Source organism: Sciurus vulgaris (genome assembly GCF_902686455.1).
Source record: "Sciurus vulgaris genome assembly, chromosome: 3".
In the NCBI taxonomy this organism is placed as follows: Eukaryota; Metazoa; Chordata; class Mammalia; order Rodentia; family Sciuridae; genus Sciurus; species Sciurus vulgaris.
In genome coordinates, this window is record NC_136463.1 from 36,405,857 (window position 1) to 36,416,961 (window position 11,105).

Genomic DNA, 11,105 nt, shown 5'->3' on the forward strand with positions numbered 1-11,105 from the left:
CTTCTAACACCCTGCCTCATGGTCCCTCCAGCAGGTCAGAGACCACCGATACCGGAACCCACCCTTCGGGAGTCCCACTCGTGCACTGACCAAGCCCCCTATTCCTCCGCCCCCCACCCCCAATTTAGCATAACCGGGGCAGTTCCCTTCCTGGAAGAGGTAGACGTGATTCTCTTTCCTTACAAGTTGGGTCAGCCCATGAAGATGTCCTGGACATTTGGAGGCCCTGAAATTGTCAATTTCACCTTCACCCTTCCTTCAAGTCACCATCTCTGATGTCCCTAGAAAGCCAGCATTCCCTTCCTAGTGTTCAGGGCGTCAAGGAATCCTAAGGTTTGGTGGGTCGCGGTGGTCTACGCCTGTAATCCCAGCTACTCCAAGAGGCTAAAGCAGGAGGATCTCAAATTCAAGCCAGCCTGAGCAACTCAGCAAAAAATTGTAGGAAAATTTTTTAAATAAAAAGGACTGGGGACATAGCAGTGCTAGAGCACCCTTGGATTCAATCACCAGTATGACCAAAAAAGTGAGATTCCCTAAGGTTTAAAGAGGAACGGGGAAGGTAGTGGGGTGTTTAGTGACCCCCAAGCCCATTGTGGTCACCCATCTCCCACCCCTTTCTCAGCCCCATTGCCAGGGCTTTGGGCTGAGGACACCTGCTAGCTGCGTGAAGAGAAGGGGTGGGAGAAGGATACATGTCCTTACCGCAGTGGGATGCCGGTGAAGGACCAGGCTAATGGAGAGTGATCCAGAAGGATCTCCAGAAAGGCCCCAGCCAAGCCCATCATTATACAGGGGGAACTGAGGCAGGAAAGGGAAAAGCCTATGACCCACACACCTCACGTCCCCGAGGATTTGGATGAATTACAAGGAAAACATTTATGACAAGCTGCCACTCTATTTAACAGCCCTGACACGGAATATTTTTCTTTGAAGTTCTGAAGGTAGAGAGAAGGGAAAGAATTCTAGGGTCCGCGGTATGGAGGGGACACGGCCAAGCCCCTCCTCGAAGGTGGAGAGGGACCAGGAAGGACCCCTTTCCCCAGCCCACCCACCCAGAAGCGTTGAACAAGGATGCGTTTCCACTTAGGTGCCCCAGAAAGGGAGTCGGGAGGCCAGGCCGCTCCGCCGCGCTTGGTCAGGCTCCAATGCTCAGGTTCCAGGCACCCAGCGGCCCGAACGGCAGTCAGACGGCGGGTGGCCAGCAGAGGGAGCGCGGCCGCGGGCCTGGGACGCGAACGCGCTGGGGACCGTGGGGGGCGCGAGGCGGCGCGGCGCCTCCTGGCCCAGCCCGCGCCCCGGCGCCGCCCGGCTTCGCGGCTGGGTACACCACCCAGTGGTGCTTTGGTCCCCGGGGTGCAGCTGCCGCCCAACTAGGGGCGCTCAGCCTTTGCCCCCGCCTCTGGTACCTCCTTAACGCTCTTGCAGTGCCCCAGCCCCGCGCGGCCCACAGAGCGCACAGCCCCGTTCACTTCGCATTGTAGCGTTTTATTGTTTTCTCGCGTTTTTGTCCTTTCGTTCTCGCTCCAGAGAGAAAAGTGAAAACCTGAGGTGGAGCCCGCGGGCTGGGCAAACAAAGCCCGGGCGGAGGGGCCGAGGGGCCGGCGGGGTGGGGCCTCCTCTGGGGCTTGGGGGCCTTCTCCAGCAGCCAAGGATCCCTCCCGCCCTGTACAATATAGATGCTCATGTAAAATGAAAAAAATTTAAATGCTATGAGTTAATCTCTATCTGTACACAGCAATGTACACCTTTGAATAAATTAATACCAATTTGCATATTCTGGGAACCTTAAAGCTTATTTACACAAATTACCATTTATTTCATAAATATCTTTTTTTCCCTGGGGACTCAAGGCAGAAGTGCCACTCCCTCCACTGACCCAGGAGTGGGAGGGGCGCCTGTCTCTTGGGTGGGGGGAAGAGGTGGGAGGACTAAAAGGACAGGGCCCCTTCCAGCTCAAGTCTACACTGACTTCAGTCTTTACTGGCTTCAGCATCTCCCATCCCGGTTTCTTACGAGGTACAGGCCCAAAGCCAGGGGCCCTGGGATTCCCTCCGAAGCTCCCGCACCTGGCACACTTTCTGGCTTGTGGAATGGACCGCTGGGCCAACGATGAGGCCTGCTCCACTGTGCTGGAAGAGCGGAGAACCCCACTGATGCCACCTTGACGCTGGAGCAGATCTGGACTGGGTCCAGAGTGGCTCCGAAATGACTCTGTTCGGGCAGCCTGATTCCTTGTGGAGGCCCAGGAAAGTGTCCCAGACCCCGGCTTGCCAGACGAGGCTCCATTCTGGCTGCTGCAGCCCACTTTTGCTCCTTTATTTAAATAAATACCCATTCTGTGCTGTACACGTCCCAAGCAGCAGGGGCAGGCAGCCCTGGAGGCCTGCGTGGCAGCGGAGCAAGGGGGCAGCCCCCTCACTTGGGCGACTCCCGGCCGGGGGAGAGGGCTCGCTGGCTCTCCAGCCCACTCACCAGTCTCTGGATGCTCTGCAGTTCACTGGCGGCCTCCTTGGCTGAGCCGCTGGGTGACAGGGCACCGCGGGACGAACCCCCCACTTTTCGGAGAGCCAGCTCGGGCAGAGGGCTGGGCTCCCGGCTGTTGCCACCTGCAGCCTTGGAACCCTCAGCCGCCAGCCCCGTGGTGAGGAGACTAGTGCTAGGCGGAATGGTGACCGGGATCTGGTAGGGGCTGAATCGCAGGCGGGGCCGGGCACCACCCAGGAACGGACTTCGGGATAGGGAACCAGCTGCGGCAGCGGCGGCAGCCGCAGCACTGGTAGCCGGCAAAGCCGAGGCGGCTGCGGCAGCCGCCGCCATGTAGGTGTAGGGATAGGGGAAGAGGCCTCCGAAAGTGGGCATTGGGATTCCCTGAAAGAAAAAGGAGACAAGAGTTAGACAGCCTGCCTGAGGTGTTTCTGAGGGTGACCTGGATACAATCTTTGCCTCCGTGTTTCAGAATATAAAACCAAAACTCACAAAACTGTAACCACATAGACATAAGCCAGTGTGCCCATGGCCAAACCCAGGTGGTGTGCCCATCATCTAGGTTATGATGCAAAGGCCTGGCACAATCAAGCTCTATGCTCCTGGTTACAGTAGGGGTAAGGAAAAGGACATCCCTGGTGGCTGAACTAGCATGAGCAAAGAAGTAGAGGGAGGAGAACAGGCAGGCACAGGGCCAGGTGGCAAGCAGGCAGCTGTGGCTGTCTTGGGAAGTTCTGCTCATTTAGAGCAGCATCCTTCCCACCCCTCCTCTGTCTGCCTGCTCCACAGGCCTGAGGGAACGGAGGGTGGGGGAGGCTTTGTAAAGTCTCCTGATTGCTCACCTGCCCAGGAGTCAGTCCCCTGCACCGGCGAGGGGCAGGGCATAAGTGCCAACAAGTTCATAAACTGGCCTGAATGTTCCACAAAGAACTGGCAACACCTCAGTGGCAGCTGAGGAAAGAATGCAAAGTCTTTGCCTGTGGATAGCAGAGAGGCCAGAAAACCCTGGACAAATGCCCCTGAACTCATGAGGCCTGACTTTTGGATTATCTGACCTTTAAGAGAATGGCTCTCTCCCGAGAGTGTGTGGATATGGGGAGGAGGGCTGGGGGCTAACTGTGCTGGGCTCTGGGAAAGCCTGAGTCCTGGCTCAAACAGGGAGAAGGAAAGAAGCAGCTTAGTTGGGAGGGAGAAAATACCTTTCGAGAGAGGGGTAAGCCCCATTGGGCATTTCAGATCTGGCATCTCAAGTTGGGAGGAGGGAAGGAAGTTTCAGATCTCCCCAGGATTTGACTCTATCTGACAGCTGGGACCCATTGCACTGGCATGGGAACTTATCTACCAGCAACTGTATCAACTGATGCCTCCTGAGTGCTGGGTACTCTCACCCTGGCTTTGCACCTGTTGACCAGGCTGTGACTAGGAGCCCTGGCTTCCCCATGACCTCCACAATGCCCATGATCATCACCAGAGTTTGTCTGGGTAGATGTTCACACAGAGAACCACCCGGGCAGATTAACCCCCGAGGCCTTGGACTCCATTCTCCAGAGGTTTCCCTCCAGCCTGGAGACCATGTGATATTGATGCCTCAAACACTCTACACAATCTGATGCTGGGCTCTGTTTAAAACTCACTTCAGAACCCCTCCCTAACTTTAAAAAATATTTGCTTCTGAACCAAAGGAGCTTTCTCAGACCTGAACTCCTATTTTCCTTCCCTTGAGATATGATCTCAAGGGTTCAATTTGCCAGAAACCTCAGAGGGAAGAAAATGAATGAAGAGATTCCAAATCTTTCCACAGGGAATATTCCACCCAAGTAACCAAAGAGGCCGCCATCCCCATTAGAGCTCCTTTTTGTGCCGCTGGCCACATTTTCATAAACTGTCTCCGGGGAGCCCAGAATTTCAATGGGGCTCTGGGGAACTGAGAACCCCGCTTTCCTGAGATGTGGTTAGGAGAGCAGGGGGACTCAAGGTAGGGGAAAGATCAGTCCTGTCCTTCACCAGTGCAGAGGACTTCCTAGAGGGCTTGAAAGGGGCCAGAGATATCTGGAAAGTGGGTCATTTTGGTAGTCAACTGTCCAAAAAATAATGCAAAATTTCCTCTTCCCTTTGTCCATCTATCATAGCCTTTCAGGGCAGATAGTGAGGCAAAGGTCTTCCCAAGAAACTTTTCTGAGGGTGGAAGAGTGGATTATACAAAAGTTAGGGTCAGCCACAGTCTGCCAGAGTCAGGAGTCTTGACAGACCCCTTTACTCACTCTGTGGAGTTAAAGGGAAGGAAACAGACTCAGGGCAAGGGACTTGACCAAGGACATATGGAAGTCAGAAGCAGCGCCCTGTCCAGATCCTAGACCTACACCTCCGAATTTAGGTGCCACGGCTGAACTGATTATCTCCTGTAAGGAGTTCTGGTCTCCTGGTGGGTCTGAGAGCCTAAGGCATCCCTCAAAAGCCCTCTGCCTTCCTCAGCCGCGCAGCACGCTTCCCCTCCCTTCCTCACGCTGCCGCTAGATCACCCGCCTTACCTGAGATGCCAGCATGTGCTGGGAGAGGTGGAATGGGAAGGGAGCGGCGGTGCTTGCTGCGCTGGCCGCGGGACCCAGCCCGCCTGCGTCCAGCCCCGCGGCTGTGCCAGGCCCAGCGCCTCCTCCATTGCCGCCGCTGCCTGCCACCGAGGCCAGCAGGTGACCCATGCCCATGGCGGAGAAGGCGCCGGGGCCCATGGCAAACTGTCCTGGGTGCAGAAAGAGCGGCTGGCCGGCTCCCAGCGGCCCAAAGAACTGCTGCCCGTGCAAGTGGCTGGAGAAGGCGAGGCCGGGTAGGTGTCCGGCGCCCAGGGGGGACGCACTGTCTGTCTGCACCACCAGTGGCGCCAAGCCAGGTTCTTTTCCCTCGCTCGCCTCCTTGCGTCCCTCGTCCTTCCGCCGGGCTTCTGCGCGCTCCTTCTCTAGGTTCCTCAGACCGAACGGGCCGTCCCCGCCGCTCTCCGAAGGTTCCTTGCCCCTCTCCGGACTGCGCCGCTCCCGGGCGCGTTCAGGTTCGGTGAAGCGAGAGGGGCTGGTGCTGTCCCGAGCCGGGCTGCGGCCTAGCGCCGCCCCGGCGCGCTCCTCATTTAGCCGTTCAGGCTCTGGGTCGCTGTCTGCCGCGCACGACTTCTCTTCGACTGCGGAGAGAGAGGGCAGGCGGGGTTACAGGGACTCAGATGGAGACAGACGCGAAGCCCTCTCCCGGTGTCTGGGACTCGTCGGGTAGACTTGGAATGGCCAGCTCTTGGGGAGGTCGAGTCGCAGAAGCTTCTAGGGTGAGGCAAGGGGCAGCTACAGGTCACCTAATCCAAGATCCCATCTTTACAGTAAACGAAATGGGGAAAAACTTACTGTCTTAAATTCACACAGTCCACAAGGGACCAAACTCGGGACCGACTCTTTTGGCTACCAGGGACCGACCAAGCAGAGGCGTCCCAAGTTGGAAGCCCTATCCCAGACACATCGCTGACACATCTCCAAATCCTGAGCAAAGGGCCAGAATGGTGACCTAAGGGGTCGCTTCCCTGCTCCCTCTCCCTATCCCAGGACCAACCACCTTCCCCTCACCTCGGGCCCGGTGGAGGCGCAGGGGACTGGGCGCAGCACCGGGAGAGGGCGGTGGTTCCCGCACAGGTGGAGGGTCGCAGGATGAGGCATCTGACTCGGCGCCGTCGCGCTCCGGCTTGCAGTGCTCCTCATACAAGCGCAAAGTAGGCAGCGTCAGTTGCTTCCTGAGGGAGTACCGAGGGTGTGGGTCAGCCAGGAGCACATCCCTCCTGCTGCCCTGGGCACCCGCCTCAGGCTGTTGGGCTCATTCCTCACCTTTTCTCCCGCCGGCCGTTCCCTGTGTCCCTGAAGCCCTTGGCAAACGGGTTGTTGTCGATCTTCAGTTGTGTAATCTGCGGGGACCGAGGAGGTAGTGCTAGGTCAAGTTCTGGCACTTTCAGTCTGGCCAGGTGCACCCCGATGTTAGCGACTCCCAGCCGCAGAGTGGAGACCAGGGAATTTGGTGCCCGCCCACCTGTATGGGATGCCCGAGGTTAAGCCAGCAAGCGGGGATCGAGGAAAGCTACTAGGTCTTGGCTCCTCCAAAAAAAAAAAAAAAAAAAAAAAAAAAAAAGGAAAAGAAAAGAAAAAAAAATCTATTCAAGAAATAATCCCTCAGCCTGCTCACACAGGCCCAAAGCTGTGGGCACAGAGTTGAAATTGGCCCAAGCAAGCAAACAAGCCCGAGCGGTCACGCAGGTTAAAATATTCGGCACCTGAGCAGGCGCACACAGACACAGCAACTCACACGCAAGTCCTCAGGTACAGGCAAAGACAAAGCATCACACTCACCAGCCTGCGCACATGCAAGCATACACAGAACAAACAAGTGCCCACAGAAGCAAACGAATTCACGTGCTTCCATCTATATCCAAGGCACCCAAATGGTGAAGCATAACCAGGGAACACCCTGGTTCATAAAGACTAAAGGACCCTTGTGATCGCTGAGACACTAGTTCACCCGACAGCAGTGCACATGGGCACAGGCTTAGTGAGGGTGATACTTTGCTCCACTAGCTGGAGATGGTAGAAAGGTAGCAAGTAGAAAGAAAATTCTCTCAGCATCTTCCAAGGGGTCTGGGGCCTAGACCGACTCTGGGTAGTAGCCAGGAGTGCTTCCAAGGCTGTGTCACCTGTCCCACCCTCTGACTCTGAGAGTGAAAACTGGGTCCTGAGTTCCTAGCATTGGTAGAGCTTGAGCAGATTGCCTGGGGCTCCCTCTTTTCACTTAAATTCCCATCTCTGAGCCAAGACATAAACGAATAAAATGTAAAAATGTCAGCGCGGGGCCAGGAGTCTCTGCTAATTGCTAAGTAAACATCTCCACCCGAACGAACGAGCGCCCAGCTGTTCGTGCGCCCCAGGGGAGCTTGTGTGTACGCGCCCTGGGTTTGAGAGGGGGCCTGGGGGTTTTCTGTGGGTGCTGCACTTAGGGATGCGAGAGATTCGATGCTCGGCGCTCAGGAGTGGACAGTGAGCACTCGCAGCTGCTGTTCCCGGCTGCGCGTGGGTGTGAATGGAGGGTTGGAGCTCGCCCGGCTTACGGGCGTGGTGAGTTCCCCTCTCCCATCACCTCCGCACCTTGTCGTTCTGGTAGGCAGTGACAGCAATGAAGTCGGTCTCAGGAAACACGTAGGTGCGGAAGGTACTGTAGGGCAGCTTCAGGATGTCGTTGGCTCGCACGATGTGGAAGCGCGGTTGGTACTTGTGCATGGAGTTCAAGATAGTCTGCGGGGAGGTCGCGGGTCAACCAGCACTCCCAGCCCTTGGCCCAAGCTTTTCTTCTCTGTGACCTGTTCTTCCTCTCCACCTCTCTGACTCTCGGTTCTGCCCACCCTCCCCCATCTCTCTCTCTCTCTCTCTCTCTCTCTCTCTCTCTCTCTCTCTCTCTCCTTTTTCTTGCCTGTATTTCGTTTCTTTTATTTTCTTACATTTTTTTCCTCATAGCTTCTCTCTCCATTGATATTTTTTCCCTGATTGGAAGCAGAAATAAAACAAAACAGGCGGGTGCTCTTAACCTCTCTTGCTAAGCCCTAGAAATCCCATGGAAAGAGGATTCCTGGCCGGTGGGGGCTCACCAACTGCCCTGCCTCAGAATGGGCAGCCCCCTTTTGCCCTATAGAACCCCCTTCCAGGCCATTTGCTGGGACCTTGGCTCAGGCAGAAATGGAGAGACCCTGTCACCCTTTCTTCCTGGCTGGATATCTGCTTGTGAGGGGGCTGGGGGATGGTCTCAAGGAGGCTCCTAGGGGGTCTGGTTTAACTTTAAAATTCCCTAGTCTTGGGGAAGGGTGAAGGACTGGTGCAGGTCACCGGCAGGTCTTCCAGGCTCAGCATCTACAGGCCAATAGCAGGGTGACTTCCCTAGGACCATCGTTGCTTACCCCAGTCTCTAGGGAACCTGCCTCCAGCTTGACTCAACTTAGGAAGGGACTCCAAGGCCTGAAGAGAGTTGAGATTGGGAGTAGCCTGGAGACAACCTGCTAAGGACCGGCTGTTTCCCAGCTTTACAGCCCAGCCCTTGAAGCTCAGGCCCAGTCTTCCTAGGTACAATGCAGTAATGTGTTCCTGTGGGCACTCTGGGGGGTTGGCTAGGCTTTCCCCCACCCCAATTCTGCCTCCTCCCTCTACTCTTCTAGATGCAATGCAAGTGCTCAGTTTCTTAACCCCATCCCCTTTCAGTCTCACTCACGAAACCATGCTTGTCCGAGATGTTGTTGGTCAGCTTCAGTTTGTGGAAGGCCACAGGCTTGGCCATCCACTGCTCCCCTGTGGCCGGGCTGTCTGGGTGAATGTACATGCGTTTGGGCATCTCTGGGTCAGCTTTGCCTGCCACCATCCAGCGTGAATTGTGAAACTTATAGCGACAATCATCAGCAGCCACAATGTCCATCAGCAGGATGTACTTGGCCTTCTTGTCCAGACCGCTGACTCGCACCTTGAAGGGGGGGAACATCCGCCTCGGAGGGAGGGAAGGGGGAAATGCTATTGGGATCTGGCTGATGGTGTCCCAGGACCCTTCCCCCCCTTTACTTCTCCAACCCATAACACCCCTATTTGAAGGTTGCCCATCTGTTTCCCTGTTGGGGCTGCTCTGCCCTCTACCAGTGGCCGAGAGACCCAAACTGTGGTTGTTACCCCTGGGAGATAACATTTCTGCCAGTCTGATTCTCTCTTATAAGGTCTTCCCTCAACCCCATACTCAGATCTGAAGACCCTCTTTCTCTCTGTTCTGAGTTGAAGGTCGTTGGCCAGGAAAGAAATCTAGGCCTTCTAGAAATGCACTTCCTTCTCCCGAATGTTCCTGAAATTTGTTCAGGGGAAATTCACACTTGGGACAGAAGCTCTCAGAAATAAATTCGAACCTCTCTGAAATATATTGAAAAGGTATTTGTCTGGGGCCCTGGGTTACAGCCCTGATCAGGGATCTTGACCGGCAGTTCGGGGGAAGAGGGTGAGCCTGAGGCCTGAATTCTCAGTGGCAGAGTGGAAGGGTAGAATTAGAAGTTGTGGCTTTCTTCTGGCTTTAAATCCTGGGCGAAAGGAGCATCCCTAGCTTTGAGCTCCAGGACCAGGACAAGACTCTTAGAGGGTTAGATCATGGGCTCAGCGGTCCTGGGGCTTGCTGCTGGAAACAAGCGTTGGCCTGGTGCTAGCGAGATGCGAGTCCCACTGCGGACTCCAGAGTCAAGCTGAGAGTCCACAAACCGCTGCCTCTCCCTGGAATTGAGACCGACTCAGTGGCAGAAAAGAGACCCCATAAGGCAGAAGAGACCTGCCAGGGCCAAGCTGCCGGCTCTCCTTGGTTTTCAGACTCAAAACCTCCGGGACTATTCTTTAGGCTCATATTTTCGTTTTATTTCATTCGGGTATGTTTGAGTATTTTATTTTTAAAAAAATCGCTCCAGTACCAAACGAGGAAAAAGTCAACTAGTGGAGCGAAGCGTAGAGTCTCGCTGGAGCCAGGAGCCGAGAACCAACCAGGATTAGGTGGTGCCGGTGGGTGCTGTCGGGTATCCCAGCCCGCCCGCCAGCCCGCCGGCCCTCTGGCCTCCCTACCTCCCGGACTTGGTGATGACCATCTCCGTGCCCAGCTTGTGGAACTGGTCCCACAGCTCTTTAGCCTCCAGCGTCACCTTGGGGTCGTCCTCCACTTCGTCCTCCGGCTCCAGGCTCTTGAGCGAGCGCAGATGCGCCGCGGGCGGGTGCGGGCCGAGCGCCGAGACGTGCAGCCCCGCCTCGGCCGCTGCTGCTGCCGCGGCGGCCGCGGCCGCCGCCCCCGCCAGGCCCGGGTCCGGCAGAGGCTTGGCCAGCGCGCCGGGCGGCAGGGCGAGCGCAGGAAAGAAGGAAGGCTGCGCCGCCGCCAGGAAGGCGGACATGGGGAAGTCGGCGGGCCGTGGCGCATGGAACGGGTGGTAAGCCATGGCGCTGGCTGCCAGCGCCGGCTCTCTCATCGGGACATCCGGCCCAGGCACCCGGGGGCCGGGGCCGGGGGCGCGCAGCTCGGACCCCCGGCCCGGGCGGCGGCGCGCGCGGAGGACGGACGGCCCGAGCGGCGGGCGCGGCAGTGGCTCCTTCTGGCTCCCCGTCCCGCGCTCCGCAAGGGGCGCGGGGCTCTGGGCGCGGGGGCGGAGGGGGTTCTGTGCTGGGCTGGGCTGGGCTGGCCCGCTCCGGCGCCGGGACCACGCGCGACTGGTTAGATCTTGTCGTGATCTCTGGAAAACTGTGACTATCTCACATGTCCTGCCCTGCTCGGATCCCCTGCGCTAACGAGCCAGGCCCCCCTTGATTGCTGATTTTACGCTTTTTGGACCAATTGTGGGTCTCCGGGGGCGGGGTTTTGACAGCTCAGGCCAAGCTCCGGCCGGGAGGGGGGGCCGGGGAGAAGGTGTCGGAAGCCTCAGCAGTAAGAAAACATGTCAACAGAATAAAATATTAACCAATGACGGGCCGGCGGGCCCCGAGACCCCTCCCCCTGGCCTGGCCCCCACCCGGCCGCCCGCGCCCGCGTCTGCCTGCGTCGGGACTGGTAAGCGTGGAGGGCCG

The 11,105-nt window shown here is 57.1% G+C and overlaps 1 protein-coding gene across 2 annotated transcripts; it reads right to left on the reverse strand.

Moving 5' to 3' along the window:
- Nucleotides 1-1,464: 1,464 nt before the first annotated feature.
- On the reverse strand, nt 1,465-10,805 carry TBX2 (T-box transcription factor 2). Of its 2 annotated transcripts, XM_079131387.1 has the most exons (8): nt 10,119-10,805; nt 8,752-9,019; nt 7,641-7,787; nt 6,336-6,412; nt 6,081-6,244; nt 5,013-5,650; nt 2,473-2,868; nt 1,465-2,129 (listed from the first exon to the last, which is right to left on the reverse strand). In XM_079131387.1, exons 1-8 carry the CDS (start codon nt 10,511-10,513, stop codon nt 2,010-2,012), a joined length of 2,205 nt encoding a protein of 734 aa, XP_078987513.1. In that variant the 5' UTR covers nt 10,514-10,805; the 3' UTR covers nt 1,465-2,009. The 2 variants fall into 2 exon arrangements, with proteins under 2 accessions (XP_078987513.1, XP_078987514.1); XM_079131388.1 differs by having other exon boundaries at nt 1,465-2,868; nt 10,119-10,801.
- Nucleotides 10,806-11,105: the final 300 nt, after the last annotated feature.